The sequence below is a fragment of the Artemia franciscana genome, chromosome 9, assembly GCF_032884065.1.
Source record: "Artemia franciscana chromosome 9, ASM3288406v1, whole genome shotgun sequence".
In the NCBI taxonomy this organism is placed as follows: Eukaryota; Metazoa; Arthropoda; class Branchiopoda; order Anostraca; family Artemiidae; genus Artemia; species Artemia franciscana.
Genome location: NC_088871.1, coordinates 19,554,977 through 19,582,175, shown reverse-complemented (window position 1 = coordinate 19,582,175; position 27,199 = coordinate 19,554,977). Strand labels below are relative to the sequence as shown.

Here is a 27,199-nt window from a genome sequence, read left to right as displayed (position 1 = left end):
TACCTATGATGCTGTTTAGTAGCAAGTTTATAATAAATAAATTTGACGGTGGTAAGTTCTTTTGTTTATTTTCAGATATTAGCATTTATTACTGGGAAATTCGAAGTTTAATAATAATCTAATAGTATATTTATTACAGTTGCAGCGCTATGCCATTGTAAAAAAAAACGTAAAAGTCCGATGAATCGAGTCAAAATAGAAATTGCAAATGAAAACGGAGTGATCCATTATGAAAAAACAAAAGTACGTCTCACATCTACTCTGTCAAAACACGGTCTAATAGGTTCAGGCTTCGGAAGTATCGTAAGCCTCCTCTCACTAGAAATAACTTAGGTAACAAAAATGGTAAACGCCGTAATCTGTACCAAAACGACGAGGGAGGCCAAAAACACTCAGTTTAGGAGACAAGAAATCAAATTTTCAATCACTGACGATTTATTTATACCAAACACAAAACACAGAAAATCTAAAAAACTGGAACGTTTTGCAAAAAAAAGAATATAACAAAAACCGTAGACACAATCCCTGAATATCACTATACTGAAAAAAAAAATGAAAGTAGAAAGTAAGGAAAAATCAGGTTAGTTCGAATAACCCTCAAAAAATGGTTAACCCCAAAAAAGTCTATGCTAGTTATTACTAATGTGGCTGCACAATATCCAGAAGCTATTCCAATGTATAAGATAAAATTGCCCAAGATAGTAAAGGAATTAACAAGATATGTTTCCCAACAAAGTACCCCTAAAAAAACACTAACAGATATTGGTATGAATTTTATACCAGCCCAAATACAAAAAGCACATAATATTTTTGGCGTAAAACAAGTATTAACAGCTTAATTGCAGGTAACTTGAATTACAGAAAGATTTGATAAGATTTTTATTAGCATGCTATGATGATTCGAAAAAGATGATGACACAAGAATTGGGACAAATTCTTCCCATTTATTCTTTCTGCTTAAACGGAAACCTCATATCTAGCCATAGGGTTTTCCTCGTTTGAAATGCTTACGGGACGAACCCTAGAGGGGTACTGAATGTATTATAAGAATCCAGGGAAAATTGAAAAACTGAATAACAAACTGGGGTATTTCATTTAAAGGTCATATGCAAGAGACTAAAAGAGTATTATGAGCTTACCAGGCAGACTCAGGGGGACAAAGAAGAAAAAATGAAAACGTGGTATGACAGATTGGCCAACATGCGTGAGTTTATAGAAGGGGTCGAGGTCCTCATACCCCTGTCAAAAGGCCATAATAAACTGGAGGCAAGTTGTAAAGAACTGCGGAAAGTAAAGAAAAGAGAGAGTGATGTAATTACATGTGAGAAGCAAAAGACCCCGTCGAAACATATGAACATCCTTCTGCTAAATTACTCACGTAGTTTGCCGATGTACTGACAAATTGAATTGGAAAGACAAATAAAATAGTACATAGCATGTAGACGAAAGAAAACAGACCCATAAAACTATATTCGCGTCAAATTCCATGAGCAACACGACAAGAAATGAAAAAAGAACTAGACTCAATGCCAAATTTATAAGTAACAGGACCATCTAACTCGGAATATGCAGTGCCGAGCGCACTAGTCCCAAGAAAAATCCTCTCTCCAATCTGTACCCCGTAGATCTGCCCTCAGATGTGAAAGTTTCCTAATTTTACCGTTTTTATTTGCAATATTGGAACCATCACATTACTTATGTGTAGGCTACTATGAAGATAATGTGACATCGTTTATGATGAATTAATTGTATTTTTATAACCTTCGATTCAATAACAGAGTTTGTAGAATCTTATTATTTGTGTCCCACTTGAATTTAAGTCCAGTAGAACTTCTTATTCGGTTTTTCTTTGCTTATTATTATTTAAAATTTTTGTCTTCATAATTTTGTACAAAATTTAATCCTTTAAGGAAAAAGTGTTACATGGCTTTGAGTTTCAAATTAAGAACTAAATAAACCCAATAATTAAGATCTTCTGTCAAAGTTAAAATGATGAAACTGCAAGTTTTCTAAGACAATAAAATTTTCAAGGATATAACCGGTATTTACAAGAAGTCCAATTTACGTGCTGGAAGTCAAGCGATCTATTTTGAGGATAGATGCAGTACATATTTTATGTTCAAAAGATATACCACCAGAAAAAACTAATCTGTCCTGATGACCAAATCATCTCTTGTTCTTAAATGAGCTTTAAAGGCTTGCTTTTTCAGGAACTAGGCTGGAAGGAGTTACTTGGCTATAATAGACGACTGCTACTATTTATCTCGAAAATTGGGGGAAGTATCTTTTATTAAACTATTGGTGTTGTCTTTAGCCGTGCTCTTCAAAAAGTCTTCGGACGAAGACCAAATATTCAGCTTGAGGCAGGAATGAAGTCGTTGCTATGCTTTGTAACCAACAACTGGGGAGCATGTTTTGCTAGCTGCTTGATTTGATTCGAACGCTATATGTCTTACGAATCGTATATATCTCATCAGAGTTAATCAGAGTGAAAGCGCTAGAGTTGGCTGAGTAAAGAGTGATGTATGTGTGGCTGAGTGAACCCATTTTTTCCTTGTGCAAAAGGTTTGGTCACAAGAACTTGGAAGTGAGCCGATTCGATCCAAAATTGGAAGTTACAGTGTCCTGTTCAATGACCAAAAGGAGTTGGAGTGTAACTAGCCTCGTCCAATTCTTCCGATCTCTCCCTGTCCCCCGTAACCTGCCATAGTATCGAATTGCATCCCAAAGTGTCAAGACATAATCGATGCATCCAAAAGAATAAGTTTTTTAAAAGAATAAGGGGGAGAGAATAAATAATAATGAAGAATTGTACAATTAACGAATTTTTCACACAAACATTAAAGTAGAAAAGGTGGGGACGTCGCGCTAGGTTAAAACTAACTTCTTGAAAAGAATTCGAACATGCATGATTCAATATACAAATTGGCCCCTTGCCCCTCCAATTTCCAACACCTCATGTGCACCCAGGCACTCCCGTCCGCAACATGATCTATGCAGCCCAATAGACAGGGGAATGCAAATCACACACTTTTCAACAAAAGGTATTTGGGAGGGGAGAGGGAAATTGATGTGTTGCAAGTCTTTTCAGCTGAAATCAAACATGGATTGCCGATATGATGATAGTATAGCCACCCTCCTTGGGCTTCCCAGCAGAGGTGGCGCACGAGAAAAGTTAAGTATAAGATAATTTGTCCTCCCATTAGTTAAAACTTTGGCTGCAAAACTTGGTTTCAGGCATAAATTTGGCTAGAAGGGCCAAAATTCATGAGCACATTTTGCAGTTTGATGTACTCGAAACTTACGGAACAGACAACCAAAATCACAGAGAAAAATAAGATGCCTCGCGAAATTGGGGCTAATTTTCCCAAATCAAGTGAAAATTACAGTGAAAACTGAAAAATTAGCCGCATATTACCATAAAGGCAAAGATAAACTAAAGAAAACTGACCTGTTTCTCTGTGTACGTGAATTATGTAGGCTTATCTTAATTTTGATACGATTTTTTGTATAAACTAAGTTTCAGCAGGGAGGGGGGCAAAAAGAGGTATAGTGGGGATAAACTTGGGTGTGTAAGGGTGAGCTACCCCCTACCCTTCCCCATAAAAAATTACACCCCGAATATTTAGGTCAGCCCAGACCAAAAGGATTCACTAGCCTTGAAATATTTTTGTTCAACCAATCTCAAAAACTAAAAAAAAATGCTAGACTTGAAATTGATTTTGATCAGCCCAGGCCGAATGTATTTACCAGAAGTGAAAAATTTTTGATAAGCCGATACCTAAAGATGCAACTGGAGTTGGAACGTTTCCAACCCCGGACGTATATGTCTGAACGTCCGATGCCAAAAGAACTTACCGGACTTGTAATATTTTTGATTATTCTCGGCCTAAAGGACTTATGTTACCAGGAATACATTCTATCAGCCAACATCAAGAGAACTTACTGGACTTGGAGCATTTTCTCTCAGCCCAGTCCAAAAGCAGGTGTGTGACTTGAAGTATTTTGATGATCCCGGGCCAAAAGACGGTGCTAGGACTGGAATATTTTCCGTCAATAGGAGTTGCCGGGCTTGCGAAAATCTTAATCAATTCTTACCAAAAGCAGTTACTGTACGTTAGAATATTTTTGATGACTGTAGAAACTGCTGGATTTCCCGACCCTGACAAAGCAGTTTTCTGGGACTTAAACTTTCGATTGTTTAAATTATTTTGGATCAGCTTGAAATTTACAGGGCATATTCCATCGCCCTAAAGTTACCTCAGAAGACAATTAATTGGTTATGTTAACGCTCTAGGCTTTTAAACTAATCTTGGCTTTCAATTGGTATGAAGGCAAGCTCTTGATTTTTAATGATGCAGTAAAATCTATTTTAAGCCCTTATTCAGTTAAAAATGAGCTAAGTTTAAGCTGTGGACTTACTCAGAGGGTATCAGAAAGATGAAAATTTATCCCCTTGTTTGAAGCGGATTAACAAGCAATTTCTAAGACAACAAGAGCCAAGAGCTCATATGGCACTTGTGACGAGGTCGGAAGAGCCAAGAGTTTCTTCCCACTAAGTTTTATTACAATCTCTCCACTCTAAGCGTTTTCCAAGATTTCCGATTCCCCCTCACACTTCCCCAAATGTCACCGGATCTGGTCGGGATTCACAATAAGAGCTCTGAGACACAAAGCTCATCTAAATATCAAATTTCATCAAGATCCATTAACCCGTTCGTAAGTTAAAAATACCTCATTTTTTCCAACTTTTTCGAAATAACCGTCCTTCAAATCCCCTCAGATGGTTGAATCGGGGAAGCGACTATTCATAATTTATTACAGTCGGGTCCTTGATACGCCCGCCAACTTTCAGTGATCGCTATATTGATCACGTATCTAGTTTCGGATCTTCTTCATGTAAAAATTGGGGTGGTCCGAAATCCAAACCTGAGACCTTTCGTACCCTAAGCGAGAATCCTATCCCAAGACCACAAGCCATTCTTAAGAAGAACAATCATTTTTTTATCAACGATAAAAATGTCGATTTGAGGAAGAGACTATTTCTAATTTAATTTAGTCTGGTCCCTGATACGTCTGCCAACTTTCATCGTCCTAACTTATATGGAAGTGCCAAAACTATTAAACCCCCAACTACCCCAAAGAGAGCTGATCCGGTCAGGTTATGTCAATAATGTGTCTAGGACATGTGCTTCTTCTTCCCACCAAGTTTCATCCCGATCTCTACGCTCTAAACGTTTTCCAAGGTTTCCGGTTTCCCCCTCCAACTCCCCCCAATGTAACCATAGCCGGTCAGGATTCAAAATGAGTTCTCTGAGACATGAGGCTCTTCTAAATATCAAATTTCATTAGGATCTGATCGCCCGTTCGTAAGTTAAAAATAGATCATTTTTTCTAATTTTTCTGAATTACCCCTCCAGCTCCCCCAAAGAGAGCCAATCTGGTCTTGCTATGTCAATCACGTATCTAGAACTTGTACTTATTCTTCCCACCAAGTATCATCACGATCTCTCCGCTCTAAGCATTTTCCAAGATTTCCAGCTTCTTCCTCCAACTCCCCCCAATGTGACCGGATCCGGTCAGGATTTTAAAATGAGACCTCTAGGACACGAGTTCCTTCTAACTATTAAATTTCATTAAGATCCAATCACCCTTTCGTACGTAAAAAATACCTCTTTTTTTTAATTTTTTCCAAGTTACCGAATTAGGTACCCCCCCCCCCCCCCAGCTCTTCCAAAGAGATTGGATCCGGTCCGGTTATGTTAATAACGTAACTAGGACATGTGCTTATTTTTCCCAGCAAGTTTCATCCCGATCTCTCCACACTAAGCGTTTTCCAAGATTTCCGGCACCCCTCCCCCCTTCGACTCCTCCCAATGACACCGGATCCGGTCGGGATCTAAAATAAGAGGTTTGCGTTACGAGATCCTTCTAAATATCAAATATAAACAAAACTAAGTCCTTCGGGTCATCATAGACATGCTGGGCTATGGCAGATTCAAAACTCACGGCCTTTGATGTAGCTTTATGGGTTTGTTGGCTTATGATTTACGTTCCAATAGCTTTTCTCCTAATACGTGCTTGTGACGTTCTGTGTTCAAGCTAGAAATGTAAAAATTTTTTAAAGAGTCTCGTAAAGCCATGTCTTTTTATTACAGCTTTAAAAAAATAGATAACTTCACTAAGAAACCAAATAGCAAAGTGAGTAGAGAGAAGTTACAAAAAGGTCGTAAAGTGGAAAGTCATTCTAGAACGATCGATTTCAAACACTATAATACTGAAACAATGGGCGTTGCTATAGGCAACGCTCAATTAAAAAAAAATCACTGGAAAATAAAAAATTGAAAATTTTACGTCTAATGAGGGCTATAGACCTCAGCTGCCTTTTTTATTGATAGAAGCAAAACAGCAAAAGGCCTGCCTTACTTATAGAACAGTTTTTTAGAATCAGAGCTGGATTTCTTAGAATTGGCCAATTTTATCTATACAGAAGACGATTCTCCTCTGTGTCTCTTCTGAATAACACAATTTCATTATAGAGTTCATTGTTGTAGGCTATAAAGTTCTTAAGAAACATCATTGAAAATGAAGGAAAGAAAATGTTCTTAAAATGAAATCATTATGGAGCCGCAGATCCTAGCTTCTGAGCGAAGTAAGTCGAGAATGCTTCCTGCTGGAAAAGTATTGGTTGGATTCAAGCCTCAAAATTATATTCATCATCATTTTACTTCGAATATTTGCCTAGGGAATAATTGCTTCAGCTATATTCTTCCTTTTTTTGGTTACAGAACACCAAAGTCAAATTAGACGGAACTCAAATTATAGCCTGTACAAATTGTGGGCATGAACCTTGTACACATACAACAGCAAATGGTTGTGCAGCAGAGGTAATTTTGTTTATGAAATTGTAATAGTTTCTAGAACTTTGATCCTCTCTTGACTGCTGGACTAAATGACTGCTGGACTAATACTCTTCGTACCCCAAAAATCACTGTATTGAATGTATCTATTCAAAGGCAATAAGAAGGGGAAAACATAAGAAAGCATTTCAGGTTTGTAGATTGTCAATCATGAACACTTGTCCTTAAAAGGAAGATGTATATCTGGTCTTCGAGATGTGAAACATATGTTTTACTGAAAGATCTGAATTCTAACTATATCTGCATTTATAAAAAGAATATAAACAAAAAGATAATAATATCTTTATAAAAATATAATAAAAACAATTATTAGAGATTACGGAGGTTTATTTGGAAGAGAAGAAGTCAATCCTGAACACATTGAAGATAGTGGTGATGGTATTTGGTTGTAAAGCCATGGAATGTGAAGATAAGAATTTTTCCTTTAAACGTGAAACTATACCAGTGAAAAATGAATTTTTTTATCTTGGGGTAAAGTTTACTAGTAATGGGAAATTCAGTGGGCATCTGGATCTAGCGAATGCAAGGGGGAGGTATATTAGCGGTGAAATAGCAAGGAGTAGTCTTAGACGGGTTAGAGATATTAGAGTATATAAAAGGATTTGGACAAGTAAGATAGTACTGGCGATGCATTATGGAGCAGAGGTCTGGGGCTATCGGAAAGGTCCGAAACTTGAGGTTGTTATGATGAAATATTATAAGAGGATGTTAGGACTAGGGGATTTGTTTAGTAATGTAGTAATCCAGAGGGATTTAGGGTTAGCATCGCTGCGATCTAAGAGGCTAGTGACCATAGTGAGATATTGGGTTAGGATACTGGGTATGCAGAGATTCACGGTAGCAAAGGCAGCACACTTAGAGGCGTTGAGACAGAACAGTAAAGCAGGGTGGCCGGCAGGTATTAAGGATATCTTAGATAAGTGTGGATTAGCGGAATTGTGGAATGAAGGAAAGTGAATTATGGGTATGGAGGAAATAGTAATAAGGGAGGTACAAGAGAGGTTGAAGAACCAAGAAATCCAGATATGGTGGGCAAGTCTGGATCGTTCAGGGTCGTTAAAATTCATTTTTCAGGGTCTTCATTTTTTTCCGAATTAACGGGCCCCCACTCCCCCCCCCAGATGGTCAAATCGGGAAAATGACTATTTCTAGTTTAATCTGGTCAAGTCCCTGATACGCCTGCCAAACTTCATCGTCCTAGCTTACCTGGAAGTGCCTAAAGTAGCAAAACCGGGACCGACAGACCGACAGAATTTGCGATTGCTATATGTCACTTGGTTAATACCAAGTGCCATAAAAAACAAGTTTTTTAAGCTGCAAGTAAGGAGTGACATTAGAACTTAAAGTGCACAGAAATTATTCCGTATATAAAAGGGATTGACCCCCTCCTCAACGCCTGGCTCTTTACGCTAAAGTTTGACTCTTTCTCTAAATTCAATTTTTTAAAACAATAGAAAACTTCAATTTCTGTCAGAATGAGCCCTCTTGCGACATCCTAGGACAACTGGGTCGATACGATCACCCCTGGGAAAAAAAGAAAACAAAACAAAACAAATAAACACGCATCCGTGATTTGTCTTCTGGCAAAAAATACAAAATTTCACATTTTTGTTGATAGAAGCTTGAAACTTTTACAGTAGGGTTCTCTGATACGCTGAATCTGATGGTGTGATTTTCGTTAATATTATTTGACTTTTAGGGGATGCTTCCCCTTATTTTCTAAAATAAGACAAATCTAATGGTGTGATTTTCGTTACGATTGTATGACTTTAAGGGGGTGTTTCCCCCTATTTTTTAAAATAGGGTGGATTTTCTCAAGCTCGTAACTTTTCATGGGTAAGACTAAACTTGATGAAACCTACATATTTAAAATCAGCATTAAAATGCGATTCTTTTGATGTAACTACTTGCATCAAAACTCCGTTTTTTAGAGTTTTGGTTACTATTGAGCCTGGTCGCTCCTTACTATAGTTGGTTACCACGAACTGTTTGAAAATGTAACTTGTAAATGAATAAAAGTAATATATTCTACTATAACGTTGAGATAGAACTTACTGATGTCTCAGGTTTTCCCATCCCTTATTTGTTCTTGTTTTTTTCTGCCCATTGTGAAAATTCAAATGCTAAACTGTTATCTGACTTGTAACCAACCAAATTCCAATGTTCAGCTGTTACCGATTAGACATGTGAAAAATCTTAATTCCCTTTAAATCTGGTCATAATGTAAATCTGGTCGTAAAGTCAACAGTCCTTAGATATTCTGGTACAACCCTCAATGAGCAATTAAGCCAATGAGAAAGGAGGAAATCTTGTTACCTATTTCAATGCTATCAAACAGTTCGTGGTAACGAACTGTAGTAAGGAGCGACCCGGCTCAATAGTAACCGAAACTCTAAAAAATGGAATTTTGATACAAATAGCTACATCAAAAGAATTGCATTTTAATGCTGATTTTAAATATATAAGTTGCATCAAGTTTAGTCTTACCCATCAAAAGTTACGAGCCTGAGAAAATTTGCCTTATTTAGGAAAATAGGGGGAAACACCCCCTAAAAGTCGTAGGATCTTAACGAAAATGACACCATCAGATTCAGCGTATAACAGAACCCTACTGTAGAAGCTCGTATCTACAAAAATGTGGAATTTTGTATTTTTTGCCAGAAGACAAATCACGGGTGCGTGTTTATTTGTTTGTTGTTTTTTTTTTTCCCAGGGGTCATCGTATCGACCAAGTGGTCCTAAAATGTCTCAATAGGGCTCATTCTAACGGAAATGAAAAGTTCTAGTGCCCTTTTTAAGTGACCAAAAAAATTGGAGGGCATCTAGGCCCCCTCCCACGCTCATTTTTTTCCCAAAGTCAACAGATCAAAATTTTGAGATAGCCATTTTATTCAACATAGTCGAAAACCATAATAACTATGTCTTTAGGAATGACTTACTTCCCCACAATCCCTGGGGGAGGGGCTGCAAGTTACAAACTTTGACCAGTGTTTACATATAGTAATGGTTATTGGGAAGTGTACAGACGTTTTCAGGGGGATTTTATTTTGTTTGGGGGTGGGGCTGAGGAGAGGGGCTATGTTGGAGGATCTTCCCTTGGAGGAATCTGTCATGGGGGAAGAAAAATTCAATGAAAAGGGCGCAGGATTCTCTACCATTACTATAAGAAAACAATGAAAAATAAACATGAAAACGCTTTTTTTAAATGAAAGGAAGAAGTAGCATTGAAACTTAAAATTAACAGAAATTATTACGCATATGAGGGGTTCTAAAAATACTTTAGCATAAAGAGCGAGGTATTTAGGAGGAGATAAATACCTTGCTCTTTATGCTAAAGTATTTTTAGCGATTTCAACTATTTATTCTACGGCCTTTCTGATTCAGGGGTCATTCTTAAAGAATTGGGACAAAACTTACGATTTAGTGTAAAGAGCGAGGTATTAACGAGGGTACAAACCCCCTCGTATACATATTAAAAATATAAGGTTATTAAAGTTTGTTACGTAAGTTAATTCTTAAGTTACGCATATTTTTTACTAATAAAAACGTTCGTTAAAAATTAAAATTCTAGTTGCCTTTTTTAGTAACCGAAAAATTGGAGCGCAACTAGGCCTCCTTCTCCACCCCTTATTTCTCAAAATCGTCTGATCAAAACTAAGAGAAAGCCATTTAGCCAAAAAAAAGAATTAATATACAAATTTCATTTTAATAATTTATGTGCGGAGAGCCAAAACCAAACATGCATTAATTCAAAAACGTTCAGAAATTAAATAAAAAAAAACTAATTTTTTTAGCTGAAAGTAAGGAGCGACATTAAGGGAGACAGGGGCTTTTTCGGACGGGGGCATGATCGGACAAACGATATTGCTCGTTCAGATATCGATACAAAAATTTGACAAAAATGTCAGTAGATGGCGAGCATGTAACGCACGTTCGATCAAATTCTGACTAGAATTCAGTAATAAATGTTCCTTTGAGAGGGTCAGATGCAAATTTGGAGGTAAATTTAAATTTCTAGCTGTATGTTCCTTGTCAATTTTCAGGCGTTCTGCCAGCTTTAGGGGAAAGCAGTTTCGGCAGGTAAGAGAGTGATCTATTGGCTACTTTCTAATTATAAAGTAATGTATATAATTTCATTTTTTTTTGGCAGCCATCTTTTTATTAAAGGTCACTGTGGGGCATTTCTGGACACAGATTACGGGGCATGTACGGACATTATTTCTTGCCTGTCCGAAAATGCCCCCATCATGTGAAGTTCAAAGTGAAGTGTTAAAACTCTTGCCAGAGTTTGAAATAAAGCTGCAAAGACCTGCACAAGTTTCACTATTATTCTTATCAGTTCTAATACTTTATTTCTTTTCAGAAAATGGTACGAACGTATCCATTAGATCCATCTATTTCGCTAGTTTTAGATCCATCTATTCATGGAGGTAGAATTGTGCTATTTAGGATTTGTTTTTAGAATTGTTTTAAAATGGTAAGGTGTACCTAAATTTGAAAGTTCGTAATTTTTTAAACCTAAAAGAAATTGCACTATTATTTAATAGTGGAAAAAGATAGACTGTAAGCTATTCTGATATTAAATTAAACACAAGTTATCTGTATTTAATGAAGTAAAAATTTAATGCACATAATAAAGCTCTTCTATTCTTGAGATAACGTTAAAAATACTTTGCATTCTAATCTAATCGCCCCTGTGCAGTTGTTCTTAAAGCTAAAATTCTGACTAACATCAAAATCCTAACATCTATGCAGTTAGATAATTCTTGGAAGAACGACTGGCAGGACTTTATTGAGGGAGAGGGGGGAATAACATAAAAAATAAAATATATTTGATAATTTGATAGTTTCACTATTATTCTTATCAGTTCTAATACTTTATTTCTTTTCAGAAAATGGTACGAACGTATCAGCGAAAACGAGACAAACCACCCCCTGATCTAGCAACGTTACAAAGAGCAGTCGCTTCGATCGTCAAAGATGGTAGCTCTATCAGAGCAGCTGCGGAGAACTTTGGACTCAAAAAGTCAACAGTTAATGATGCTCTTAGACGATACCGTGCTGAACTGGATGCCCAGCCCGATATTCTGGAAACTGATAAATCTCCGGCTAAGGTCCTGCCATCTGAGAGACGTGGATTTTGGCAAGTTTTTACTAGAGAGCAAGAAAAGCAACTCACCGAATATTTAAAAGCAGCATCGCTGATGAATCATGGGCTGACAGGGCTTTCAACTCGTAAGCTTGCCTATGAGTTTGCAGTAAAGCTTAATGTGAAGATGCCCTTAACGTGGACGGAAAAGGGAAGGGCAGGCCTAGACTGGTTCTCTTCGTTTATGAAGAGAGGAAATGAGCTATCAATCCGGTCTCCAGAAAATACTAGTCAAGCACGTGCTTCCGGGTTTAATGCTCCAGTGGTCAGCAAGTTCTATGACAACCTAGCAGAAGTTTACAGCAGGCATAAGTTTCCACCTAGCAAAATCTGGAACTGTGATGAAACAGGTATCCCTACTGTTTTGGATCCCCCCCAAGGTTGTAGCCAGGAAGGGGGCTAAGCAAGTCTCACAAATTGCTTCAGCAGAGCGGGGAGAGAACACGACTATGCTAGCTTTCATCAATGCAGCCGGACGGGTTATCCCTCCTGTTTTTGTCTTCCCTAGAGTTCATGTGAATTGCCGGATGTATAACCTGGGCCCACCTGGAAGTTTAGGTCTGTCTAACAAAAGCGGCTGGATGACGGATGACAATTTCCTCCTCTCTATCAAGCATTTTCAAAGTGAAACAAAATCGACGAAGGAAGATCCTCACTTGCTTTTGATGGATAACCACGGCAGCCATATCTCCGTTGAAATTGTTCACTTTTGCAGAGAAAACGGAATTGTTGTGCTGACGTTCCCCCCACACTGTTCACATAAACTGCAACCCCTTGATATCAGTGTTTATGGACCTTTTAAAAACGGGCTACGTAATAATTTCAACGAATAGCTTATAGCACATCCAGGTGGCAGAATAACGATCCATGAAGTAGCCGAGCTATCCCGACAACCGTTCCTAGATAAGTTCTGCCCCAGCAACATTGTTGCTGGGTTTCAAAGGCCCGGTATTTTCCCATTCAATCGTCATGCTTTTGGCGAATCAGATTTTCTCCCTGCTCTCGTTACTGACGTTCCACTAGCTGCAACTACTAACTCTACTACAGAGGCAGCAGATCACGGTGAAGTTATCCAGGACTCTGAACCTGAAGGTCCCGCTCCCGGTACACCCGGGACAGCTCCTATCACCCCCGAGTCTGTAAGGCCGCACCCAAGGATTGACCCAACAAAAAGAAATCCTTCGAATGGAAGAAAAAGAGGAAAAACCCGCATACTGACAGATACCCCTGAAAAAGAACAGCTGGAAAAAGAAAAGCACAACAGAGAAGCGAAGAAAGCCAAGAAAAAAACGCCACAAAAGAAAATCACTAAAACCAAGAAAATGGTCGGTCGTTGACAGACCAAGGTGGGAAATAAGCGAAAACCATCAGCTTTCATCAGGCTTTCAGTTTCGGAGACCAGTTCATCAGAACCCGAACTGCCAGATGACATTTGTGATGATGAGTCGGACATGTCACTTGATTTGGGAGAGGACTTGTGGCGAGCGACAGACCGGTTTCTCCCATCCAAATCGGAAAGTTCGTTCTCGTCAAGTTTGAATTAGGAAAAAGCAAGTCCTCGTGTATGTATTACGTTGGGCTAGTCGAGTCCATCGATAACGATGTTGCTGACGTCAAGTTTTTGAGAAAGATTGGCCCGAAGTTCGTATTCCCAGAGATTGAGGACAAAGCAACGGTCGACAAAAAGGATATTGTCCTAGTCTTACCAGATCCTAGTTCCTCAAGTGGGACAGCAAGATCCATTGCTGAACATGTGTTTTCACGTGATTTCTCAGCCTTTAATATAAAGTGATGGTTAAGTACCAGTACTTTTAATTACTTTTCTTACTTTTACACAAATATACGAAGTTTGTTAACACTTGTGCAGTACTTTTCTTTGAGAGGTGGGGCATGTCCGATCATGCCCCGGGGGTGTCCGAAAATGCCCCATGGCGGGGCATTTTCGGACAGCATGACCAAACTTGGGAAAATCTCATTTCTGAAAATGTGGTTGTAGATAGGACAATGAGGTTGTTGGTGTGGATTGCCAAATAGTTTACCTTCCAAAAGGAAGTATAAACACAGTGATCGGTCCAGTACGGAAAATGACACAACCGAAAATCTGAAAAATGTCCGGAATAGCCCCGGTCTCCCCTAAAACTTAAAACGAACAAAAATTACTCCGTATATGAAATGAGTTGTCCCCTCCGCAATCCCTCGCTCTTTACGCTAAAGTTTGACTCTTTGCCACAACTCTGCTTTTTAAAACAATTAAAAGCTTTAGCGTAAAGAGCGAGGGATTGCGGAGGGGACAACTCATTTCATATACGGAGTAATTTCTGTTCGTTTTAAGTTCAGCGTTGTCGAGTGATAGCCATGAGAGGAAAATTTTCAAGTAATTTAACCCGTAGTCAACCTGCGTGTGTTCCTCAGCGAGAACCTCCAACAGGTACGACTCTAGTTTGGCATTTGTGAAGGGACACACATGCACGGAAAGATGTAGCATAAATGGCAGACAATAACAACGGCAATCAAAGGGATAAAATTAACCCTTGACTGGGCTGCCCACTTAATTCAACAATCTGTCTTGGCTTTTTTCTACAATTGGCCATGACTTTGACTTTTCCCACAACTATTCCCTCTTTTTTAAATTCAAACTGTTTGTTACTGTTACTGTTTGTACAAATTAACTTATAACTGTGTTATGCTGTAGCGGCAAAACTAGAAAAAAACACTAGTCGACTTATGCCCTGATGTCGTGCTTATCCAAGAGCCTTATATTAATAAATCTGGTAAACTTTAATTTGTACCGAATATGTACAATATCTTTTCAAAGACAATATTTGAGAAAAAATTTTATAGTGCTGCTAAACTTGTCCGCAAATCCCTAAAATGCGATATACACTAAGAAATCTCGACCAAAGAATGTGTTACAGATCTGATCACTTGTATATCAACCTAGTTTTTGTTCACTTGTATAGTTTAACCTAGTTTAATAATTTCGGTTGTCGCTCCTTACTTTCAGTTAAAGGAACTAGTTTTTTATTTCATCTTTAATACAGCTCAAGCGCATGTGGTAACCGCTCTCGCAGGAGTGCTTCTAATGGATTTCAGAGCATTGGAATTAAGTATATACTGTACACTTATATAATATATATATATATATATAAGTATAAAAGATACGGAAAAATGGTCGACCTCAAAATTGGCCAAGGGTTATGAGTCCTACTTTGAATGGAATTTGCTATTTGGCACATCTTAGCCATTATACCGATTATTCCGACAAAATTATCGCAAATTTTTGGGGTCCTTCCTTTAATGACTTTAGTGCATCTCAGCCCTTTCATATAGACCGTAAAACTATGAGTTTTTGTGTGCAAAATTGTTTGATGAGTTTAATGTTCTGATTGTTTGATGAGTGATGTTCTTTAAGAACATCACCGGCTAACTTTTTTGAAAATAAAGATGACCTTATCTGTGCATCAAAAATTTACCCAAATAGCAGATTAAAAACCTTTTTACAAGGCACAGAAGATTGCTTCATTTTTATGTCACTTGGTATTTACCGAGTTACATATAGCGATCGCAAATTCTGTCGGTCGGTCTGTCTGTCCCGGTTTTGCCAGTTTAGGCATTTCCAGTTAAGCTAGGGTGATGAAATTTGGCAGGCATATCAGGACCCAGACCAGATTAAATTAGAAATTGTCGTTTCCCCGATTCAACCATCTGCGAGGGTGGGGGTGTTGGGACGGTTAAATAGGAGAAAAATTTTGGGGGGGGAAGCTAAAATCTTGGAAAACGCTTAGAGTGGAGAGATCAGGATGAAACTTGGTGGGAAAAATAAGCACACGTCCAAGATACGTGATTGACATAGCCAAAACGGATACCCTCTCTTAGGGGGAGTGGGGGGCGAGGGTTAATTCTGAACAATTAGAAAAATGAGGTATTTTTAACTTACGAAGGAGTGATCATATCTTAATGAAATTTGATGTTTGGAAGGATATCGTGTCTTACAGCTCTTATTTTAAATCCCGACCAGATCCAGTGACACTGGGGGGGGGGCTAAAATCTTGGAAAACTCTTAGAGTTGATGGATCGGGATGAAACTTGGTTCGGAAAATAAGCACAAGTCTTAAATACGTGATTGATATAGCCGGAACGGATCTGCTCTCTTTGGAGGAATTGTGGGGGGGCTAATTCTGAGAAATTGGAGAAATGAGGTATTTAACTTACGAAGAAGTAATCAGATCTTAATGAAATTTCATATTTAGAAGGACCTCATAACGGAGATCTCCTATTTTAAACTCCCGACCGGATCCAGTGTCATTGGGGAGGGAGGACCGAAAATCTTGGATAACGCTTAAAATGGAGAGATCAGGATGAGACCTGGTGAGAAGAACAAGCACAAGTCCAAGATACGAGACTGACATAAGCGGAGCAGATCTGCTCTCTTTGGTTGAGTTGAGGGGGGGGGTTGAGTTTAGTAATTTGGAAAAACAAGAAAAATGAGGTATTTTTAAATTACAAACGGATGATCAGATCTTAATAAAATCTGGCATTTAGAAGAATCTTGTGCTTTAGAACTCCTGTTTTTAGTCCCGAACAGATCCGGTGACATTGGGGGGAGTTGGAGGGGGAAACCAGAATTCTTGGAAAACGTAAAATTCGAGGTATCTTACGAATGGGCGATCGGATCTAAATGAAACCTGATAAATAGAAGAATCTTATGTCTCAGATGTTCGGTTTTCAATTCGAATCGGATTCGGGGACACAGAGGGTCAGAAATCTTGTCAAACAGAAATCTTGAAAAACACGTAGAATGAAGAGATCGGGATGAAATTTGATGGGAAGAATAAGCGCAAGTTATGGATACAAGTGATTGGCAAAATCGGAACAGATCCGTTCTCTTTGAGGGAACTGGAGGTTTTTAACTTGGAAAAATTAGAAAAATTGAGGTAGTTTTAACCTAATAATGGGTGATCGGATCTTAATGAAATTTGATTTTTAGAAGGATATCGTGTATCAGAGCTCTTATTTTATATCCCGACTGGATCCAGTGACATTAGGGAGAGTTGGAGGGGAAAGCCCAAAATCTTGGAAAACGCTTATAGTGGAGGGATCGGAATGAAACTTGGTAGTTAGAAAAAGTAAATGTCGTACAAACAGAGAAAAGGGGGCACGGGAGAAATCTGAGGGGGCTAAGGGTCCCGCCCCCGGTTCCACCAATATTCTAGTCCTTTGTTATAAGTCGGAAGTGATTGAAGACCAACTTGCTAGGGGAGGGAGTATTTTCCAAGAGGAGATTCGCCGGTGATTATTTTCAACAAGGCGGATTTTGCGCGTTTTTTTTGGGGGGGGGGTGTATTTGTCGGAGAGGAAAGACTATGAAAGATTCTTTGAAAGTGTGGGATATTCTTAGGAAGAAAGCTGTTTTCTACAGGGATGATTTTCAATGGGGTGGGGGGGAGTTATTGGGGGGTAGACTTTTCAGCAGAAATTTTACACGGGGGAGAAATTTGACTGAATTCATATATAAAATTGACTCATTCACCTACGAGAAATTATCAAGAATTATCTAGAAATTATCGAGAATTATCTATGAGAAACTTCCCAATGGAGGGGAGGGATCTCGAAAAAGTTTTCAACATAAAAGTAATTTTCGGAATGAATTAATAAACGATCAGAAATAAAGTAAAAATCAGTATTTTTTATTTTTTTAGTAAGATTATGAAGAATAAGCTAAGAAGAATTTTTCATCCGGAATAGTGAACAACAGGTTGTTGTTTCGTTGTTGTTGTTGTTTTTTTTTGGGGGGGGAGGCATTTGTAGCGACAAAACACTTTTACCGGGGCCAATTCATAGGGGAATTATTTTATGTGATGGAACTTCCTTAGAGTAATTATCATGAATGAGGAGGTATTTATCCAGATATTATTAAAAAAAAATCAGAAGTTAAATTTTAAGAAAAACTTTTTTTTCAGCTGAAAGTGAGGAGAAGCACTAAAACCTGAAAAGTCTATGTATGGGCTGCCTCCTCTTCGATACCCCACTCTTTACACTAAAGTTAGACCTTCATTCAAAATTCTTAAAGAGAGACCTTTATTGAAGTGGTTAAAAATTGAGCATGAAGTTTATTCAAATTTCCAAATAAGAACTACGGTTTAACCCATCCTCTGGATTAAGAAAATACCGTTTGGAAGTAATTTTATGGAGATATAACTTGTTTTGGTATTTTATTGATAAAAAAAGACAGTAAGTGAAAAATATCCCTCACCCGAATTTTCATGTATTGGATCTATCGTCCATTGATTTCCACTGCGAAGGACATATATTAAAACCTGGTATATGGGGTAATCTCCAGCACCTGCAACTATTTATCTAGACCTGATAATGTTTTGACCATAAAAAACATTAGACTTCAAAATACCCCTTAAACATCACAGATTCATCTCTCATACATCATCTTCTATTCGACATACCTACTATCCATGCCAAAAGCCAAAACAAGAGACATTCAAGGCTACCACTTTACTCTTATAAACAAAACAAGTCTTGTGACGTATTTTCTGATTATTCCATCACCTTCCTATTAGTTTATGAGGCAAAACAAGTTTTGTGATGTCAGGTCTTAAATGTGAACGTATTCGATATATGTATCGTATTCGATATATGTATCTTTTTTAATCAAATTGGCATGGCCGCAAGAAACCTGTTTTGTAACATGCCATGAGCGGCTGTGCCAGGATTCGACCGACCCAAATACTGGGAAGTTTTTTGTTGGATCAGAAATATGGTGTCCTAACTTTTAAGTCTAACTTTACCAGCATTTCTGACAAGTCCAGTCAGGGAACTAAATTTAGTCCTTAATGCATTCTTATTGATTTCAAATGTTAACAATCATTACTGAAATCTTTTTAAATTTTCAGATCACTTAAGCATCTTAAGCTTGTGACATGTTAGAACCCTTAACAGAGAATTTAATATTAACTCTTTACTTTTGACACTGAAACCTAACCTTAACAAAATGAGGCATAGTTTTGAACATTAAAAGAAGTTTTGCCGCATTAAAATTTCCTTCCTTGTAACCACTAGAGATGACTGCACCTACATAGGGGTGAATACCTACAGTCCGACTTTCATTGTTACTTTTACCGACAACTTTGAAATTAAATATTGTACAAGACTAGCTAGAATGCAGCTAGAAATAGCAGACTAGCTAGAATACAAGACTAACAAGAAAGCTAATAGACTTTGGCTTCAAGAAAATATCATTTCGTCAAGAGGAAATACCCTAGTTCTGCTTTGCACTATTTTATTTGTCATTTTGAGTGTTCGTTTTATTTATGGCGTTTACCATATGTCTTATGATCTTGACCCTGAAATAGTACTCGCTACCTTGTATTTGTATTGTTGCTAATTTCAGTAGTTCCTTGCACTATTTCATTCATTTTCTGACAGGCGCATGGGCTCATCAAATGAGCACATTCTATTCTATATGTGATTAACATCCTATGCTGACAAAACGATTAATTACTTCTTTTTCAAGGATTTCAAGAGCTATCCTCGGGAAGAGAAAAGACTGAAAAAGATTAGAATAGTGAAATAATACAAGCGTAATTATATTAGAAAAATTAAATATTTGAAGCCTGAAAAGGTGGGTTAAAAATGAAAAAAACAGGACATTTACCTGCATAGGACCAGGAGCAAAGCCTTCTTCACAGCCACACTCGAAATCCCCATCTACGTTTGCACAAATTCCATTTCTGTAGATTTTTGCCGATTGAGAACATTCATTATCATCTGAAAAGTATAACAGGGAATTATTGAAAATAAAATTAAGTGGATGCAAAATAGATATGCATAAAAACAGATAAAATAGATCATAAACATATTAACACAAATATGTAATGGGGGCAGAGGGAGAGCAATATTCAAGAAATTGTTTTTGAAGTAGAATTATTTAGGAAGACTCTAAATATACTAAAAGCGGGATATGGTACATTTCTGAAAATTGAAGTTCTGTCAAATTCAAAGACAAAATTAAAGATCCAATGAAGAAAAAAAAGACCATCTAATCAATTGTTGCTTCGCCCGAGGCCGTGAATCTGAACGAATTAGCCATTTAAAAGCTTCTATTACGTTTACCTCCCGAGATTTCTCCAGAGTTTTTCAGCCATTTCATACATTCTCTCTAGTGCATAATATTTCCTTAAAAGCATAAAACATATAATACTTAGTATACCTCCCAAAAATATTGATTAATGCCATGTCAAGTGTTTTTACGTGAAAGAAACTGTTATACCTATTTGCTTTCGGTGGGGAACAGAGGAAGATTATTTCTGCCCAGCCCCATTTACGATGAGACGACTAATTTTGGTCAATACGATTTGTCAGACGTAGCCTCTTCTGCAATCTTCAATCAGTCCTTCCCATGGATGCCCATGTCAGATGAAGCCATCCCGGGGATCCAGGTCCTTCTTAATTGTCTACTAGAGATTCCTTCTCTGGCTGAAATACCTACGTTTTAAGTTGGAAGGAGGTGGCAGATGAGGACAATGCAGGATATGGTCCCTACTGCTGGTCATAGCGTGAATTGAAGGATTTTCAGTCGCAATTTTTTCTCTGATTCCCCGGAGGGAGCCGTTTTGAACACAGCATCCCAAACTTTTGTGTTTTACATGCCAGACCATCGAATAAAATGTGAAATGTTCCTTGCGTAACGATAGTTACGTGCTTCTATGGGTGAGCACTAAAGTGTTAAGAGACCAAGTTCCGTAGGCATGCAAAAAGCTAGTGCAGGCGTGTGTAAAATATCTCGAGATTCTATATAAGGGAGATAAGGAGAAATAATAATCAGAATAGTAATGTTTAAAGTTTATTTATTTAGTTCTGATTGTCATATAGTTACTAACTTCTATAATGATTATAGAAATTAATTTCAATAATAATTTATCTCTTTAATTACTATTAATTCATAGTTCTGATTGTTATATATTTGCATGTTATTTATTCATATTTTTGTCTTCTCATTTGTGTTTCTAATTGGCTAAGCTCTAAACAGTATAATGTTTTCGATGCATAAAGCGATTTAGGCTCACTCACTGCACAATGTATTTTTTTAAGAATAATTTAACACTTTACCTATTCATTATTTTCTATTATATTGTCTTATATTTCCTTTATGGTCTTTGCAGTAGTACCTGCAGGCTTGCAAAAGAAAACAAGTTCACAAAACATGAGCAGCAAGTGCATACAACGTAATCTAGTAAAAGAAGAAAAAAACATTAAAAGTTTTAATTTCTGTAGGACAGAATTCTCGAACTTAGGAGTTAACCTTAAGCTCTTCCTAGGATTAATTTCGACACACGTTTGGAACAGACACGTTGAGAAACTACAGAGATCTGGACTTAAGCATGCTGTTTCGTTTAATATATGAAAAAAAAAAATTGACAGCTTACCAATCTATTTTTACCAGAAACATCAAAAAGATAATCAGCAAAAACGTATAACTACTTAAATTAAAAAAATTACAAAAAAGGTTAAAAGAATGGATCAGACGGGTCATTATTGACATGTCAGGCTATTAACCTCCGTTTGACAACATATTTCACATGATACCTTTCGAATTACCATACCCAAATCGTTGGTCACAACTTGTAATAGCGGAAACAGGTGTGCTATTCCTGCTTTTTAGTAAAGGATAAGTCATGATTTTTCTTATTTTGCATCTCCTTCTCTGGACTCTCTCTTTCCTGCCCCTTTTCCAAGCAGAAAAGAAACCGCAAACTAGTTATATTATGTCTCAAATTATTTTTGTGTTTTCTGATAAGATTTTGCCAATATTCAAAAATAATCTCTGTGTCCGCCCCTACCCATCCAGCAACAGCCTCTAATACATGAAAAGAACAGTTTCATACTTACCGATGCATTTTCTACCAGAAGCGTCAAGTACATATCCAGGTGGCAAAGAACATCTGAAAAAGCCATCTGTGTTGACACATTCACCTATTTCACAGATGCCAGGCATTACAAGGCACTTATTGAGATCTTCCCCTTTAGTTCCTCACCCAGGACCATCAGGGGCCTCTGGAACTCAGCTAGAAATCAAAATCTACTTGATACAAAATTATAATATGTTCTTCGTCTTTGTTGCAGCAATACAAAAAAGGGGCAAGAAGAAGCTTGTCGATTAAATTATTTTACACAAGGAATCGCTATGGAAATAGACTATTTTTATATCCCCAAATAAATAAACAAATAATAATAAAAGAAAAAAACTCACTGTAATGTAAGAAGCATAAGTTTGATCTTAAGGGTTTTTAGGATATGGTACTTTTATTTAGAGGATGCATTCTTTCTATTGTTCATCAGTGGGCGAAATGAGATAAAACAAACCATTGAAAGCTGTTGCAACTTGAAGTATCTAAGCCTCAATAACACAATTCAAGAGAATACAATATTGGTTTTTAAGGGCAAGCTTTAGCATGGAATATCACCGTTATAACCTCTAAAAGAGAAATTTTAAGTGGCGCTGATGGCTATTTTCTACAAGCACAAACGAGTTAAAACAAGAATATTAGCAACAATTTTAATTTCATAGAAGTGCAAAAAAGTGAGCAAAAAATTATTAAATTATAGTGGCTATTGTTGTTACAGAGAAAAATTAGCCAGATAGCTTCAGTTATCCTTCCTATGATATTTTATCTGAACTAGTACTGCTGTTCGTATGGCAACATGATAAACATGGGAAACACAGCCTACGTTGACAAAATACGCTGATTTCCTGGACTATATACACTGAGGAGACATCCGCACTGATTTCCTGAAGAATAGCTTTGTCAGAGGCAAAACTTCCCCTGAAACACTCTATTGAGGAATTATAGCTGAAAACCTCTGTTGATTCTTCTAAACTGAATTCAACCAACATCCTAAGGATGAATGATGTTGAAAGAAGATATTATAAAATATCTCCAGCTACATTTTCTATAAAAACTAAGTATCAAAACTCCCACAAAATCGGATTTCCTAGTCGATTGGTCAATGAAATTTGATCCAGTGTTTGATAAAATTAAACAAAAAATAAAGAAAAATAAACGAAAAAAGATAGCTTACCGGCTCCTTCTTGTGGACACCTTTCACAGCCAATACCCCACGCTGACCCCATTGTACAACAACATTGTTGTTTGGTTGTTGGCACCATTCAGGGATCCATGCACTGACCTAGAAATAATTGGTTCCATGAGTTTTTAGACATATATTTGTGGCCTTCCAGGTTTAAAACAAATTCGCCGGAACGTCATAAGGGCACCCAAGAAATCTTACAGTCATTATTCAATTCCAAATAATTTACTACAATTGCGGGTATTCTTTTTACCTCATTGACAAATGTGTTCTTTAAATTAATTTGTGATGGAACTAAGATAAACATCGTTTGATTATAGTGAAGCATCCTGAATTAAAATCTCGACTAATACCAGCACAAACAAGAAAAATAGAGGCCTATAGTACATATTAGTATTAGCACTACTCACCTTATTCGTGTTAATGCCAAAAAAAAGGATCCGTATTACTGTTACTCATAAATTAAGACGAGCCACTATCAAACAGTTCGTGGTAACGAACCGTAGTATGGAGCGAACCGACTCAGTAGTAACCAAAACTCTAAAAATGGAATTTTGATACCAATAGCAACATCAAAAGAATCGCATTTTAATACTGATTTTAAATATATAGGTTTCATCAAGTTTAGTCTTACCCATCAAAAGCTACGAGCCTCAGAAAATTTGTCTTATTTTAGAAAATAGGGGAAAACACCCTCCAAAAGTCATAAAATCTTAAAAAAAACTGACACCATCAGATTCAGCGTATCAGAGAACCCTATGGTAGAAGTTTCAAGCTCCTATCTACAAAAATGTGGAATTTTGTACTTTTTGCCAGAAGGCAGATCACGGATGTGTGTTTATTTGTTTGTTTGTTTTTTTTTGTTTTTTTTTTCCAGGGGTGATCGTATCGACCCAGTGGTCCTAGAATGTTGCGAGAGGGCTCATTCTAACGAAAATGAGAAGTTCTAGTGCCCTTTTTAAGTGACCAAAAAAATTGGAGGGCACCTAGGTCCCCTCCCAAACTAACTATTTCTCCAAAGTCAAGGGCTCAAAATTGTGAGATAGCCATTTTATTCATCGTAGTTGAAAAACCTTATAATTATGTCTTTGGGGACCACTTACTTCCCCACAGTCCCCGTGAGAGGGGCTACAAGTTACAAACTTTGACCAGTGCTTCCATATAGTAATGGTTATTGGGAAGTGTACAGAACCAATAACCCTCCCAATAACTCTAAAATATATAATTTTGATACCAATAGTTACATCAACAGAATCTCATTTTAATGCTGATTTTAAATATGTAAGTTTCATCAAGTTTAGCCTTACTTTTCAAGTTACGAGCCTGAGAAAATTTGCCTTATTTTAGAAAATAGGGAGAAACACCCCCTAAAAGTCATACAATCTTAACGAAAACCACACCATCAGATTCAGCATATCAGAGAACCCCATTGTAGAAGTTTCAAGCTCCTATCTACAAAAATGTGGAATTTCGCATTTTTTGCCAGAAAACAGTTCACGGATGCGTGTTTATTTGTTTGTTTGTTTGTTTGTTTTTGTTTTTTTCCCCAGGGGTGATCGCATCGATTCAGTGGTCCTAGAATGCGAAAGGGTTCATTCTAACAAAAATGAAAAGTTCTAGTGCTCTTTTTATGTGACCAAAAAAATTGGAGGGCACCTAGGCCCCCTCCCACACTCATTTTTCCCCCTTAAGTCACCGGATCAAAATCCTGAGATAGCGATTTTATTTGCCATAGTTATAAAACCTTATAACTATGTCTTTGAGGACGACGTACTCCCTCTTAATCCCCGTGGGAGGGGCTGCAAGTTACAAATTTTGACCTGTGTTGACATATAGTAATGGTGATTGGGAAGTGTACAGACGTTTTCAGTTTTTTTTTGGTTTGAGGGTAGAAGTTGAGGAGGGGGGTTACGTGGAAGGATCTTTGCATGGAGGAAATTTTCATAGGGGAAGAGAATTTGTGAAGGGCAATGAAGGGGGGCGCAGAATTTTCTAGCATTATTTAAAAAGCAATCTAAAAATCTGCATGAACATCTGAAACAATGAACATGCATTAATTCAAAAATGTTCAGAAACTAAATTAAAAAAAAACAAGTTTTTTTAACTGAAAGTAAGGAGCGACATTAAAACTTAAAACGAACAGAAATTACTCCGTATATGAAAGGAGCTTTTCCTCCTCAACGCCCCGCTCTTTACGCTAAAGTTTTTTACTGTTTTAAAAAGTAGAGTTAAGAGAAAGAGTCAAACTTTAGCATAAAGAGCGGGGCTTTGAGGAGGAAAAGCCCCTTTCATATACGGAGTAATTTCTGTTCGTTTTAAGTTTTAATGTCGCTCCTTACTTTCAGTTAAAAAACACAAACTTTCCTTTCTATTTAATTCAAGAAAGTGTTTGAGCCATGTTAGAGAAATATTGTAGAATTTTTAGAAATCTTTATTAGTTGAAGATTTTATATCCATGTTAAGAAAATCTCTTTCCAAATATTAAATAAAATATGATAGAAAGCAAACTGTTTACTTTACAGAACATAATTTCTAATAGTATGTTTAATGAAAGAATAAAATTATGTTATCGCTGTTTTATTGACTCTTCATTGGCGTCACGAGTGACATGAGTTGAGAGGCGAGACCCCACCCCTCCAATGTGTTCGATATGTCAAAATAATAGGTAATAGCCCAAGATTTTTTTTTTCAACTCGGTCCAGAGAAGCACCATAACCCTACTGATTTTACCGTGAATTCAATCCCAGTAAGAAAATGTCACGATGTTACCAACTGGAAGCAATGAAATATTAGGTTCATTACTGGTGAAAAAAAAACAAAATGAACAGTCAGTCGGGAAAACCCATTGCTACCCCAATTCTGATGGAGACACATTACCTAGTCATACCTCAGCCCATGGTTATTCAGTTTCGTTTTAATTGTAAATAGAATAGCTGAGCTACGTGCTACTCAAAAACGAAAAAAAAGAAAATTGAGTGAAACTTTTCCTTTTGGTGCTTCAGCAGTGATCAAGTGATCAAAAACACCCTGAGCCTTAGCTATTCTACTTTTAACATTGTCACTGCTCCCACCGTCTTTACTAATAATACTACCAAGGTAAGTGAACCTGCCCGCTTGATCAATCATTTCGTTACCAAACGTCACCTTTTCATCTTCACTTATTCCTAGCCTTAGTAACTTAGCTAAGTATTTGCTAAATTGATCAGTCATTTTCATGTTCAATAATTATTTATCCTGTATTAATTTTGATTAATTGTTGGTACTTGTCTGTTAAACAAAACACATCTAAGAAATTGTGAGATGGCTACTTTGTCCAAAATAGTTCAAAGAACATATAACAATACCTCCAAGGTTGGCACAACCCTCGAAAGCCCTGGGGCAAGGGCTTAAGTTATGCCCTGAGGGTAGATAAGATTTGTTATAGAATGGGAGGTCGTATTCAATTCAATTAGGACTCATTTGATTTTAAATTGGAAGTTATAGCACCCTTTTTAAGAGTTAAAGTGATTTGACAAACTCCCCCCCCCTTCTCCCACTCCCATCATTTCCCATAAGAAAATATCCAAACAAAGTTTTGAGACATCAATTTTTCCAGCATTGTTGAAAAGTTTGCTAAATATACATTTGGGAATGCGTCAGGACAAGGGCTGCAAGTTATACAATTTGTTCATTGTTTACAAATAGTGTCTCATTGAGAAAAGGCATGTATGTTTGAATTCTAGCTTTTTAAAATATGAAGGGCAGTAAGATGAGTCTTTCAGGCTGTGGAGCTGAAACTCTCGCAATCTTGGCATCGTCAGGAAACTGAAGTATGTATTTCCTCAAAAAACCCTTCGTCTACTTTACAACGGACTTCTGAAACCTCACCTGCAGTGTTGTGCCATAATTTGGCAGTCAACCTTCAAATCACACCTGAAGAGACCTGACTCAATCCACAAGCGTGCATTGAAAATTATTGGAAATGTAGACGACTATCTGTCCCTTGGTTCCCTTTACCGTCTGTCGTTCTCAGTTTTTGTTTTTAAATTTT

General features: G+C 37.3%; 1 protein-coding gene across 1 annotated transcript; it reads right to left on the bottom strand.

The window, feature by feature from the left end:
* Window positions 1-6,019: 6,019 nt before the first annotated feature.
* LOC136030783 (fibrillin-1-like) lies at window positions 6,020-22,075 on the bottom strand. The gene is made up of 3 exons (XM_065709828.1): window positions 21,970-22,075; window positions 19,736-19,848; window positions 6,020-6,102 (listed from the first exon to the last, which is right to left on the bottom strand). Exons 1-3 carry the CDS (start codon window positions 22,073-22,075, stop codon window positions 6,049-6,051), a joined length of 273 nt encoding a protein of 90 aa, XP_065565900.1. The 3' UTR covers window positions 6,020-6,048.
* Window positions 22,076-27,199: the final 5,124 nt, after the last annotated feature.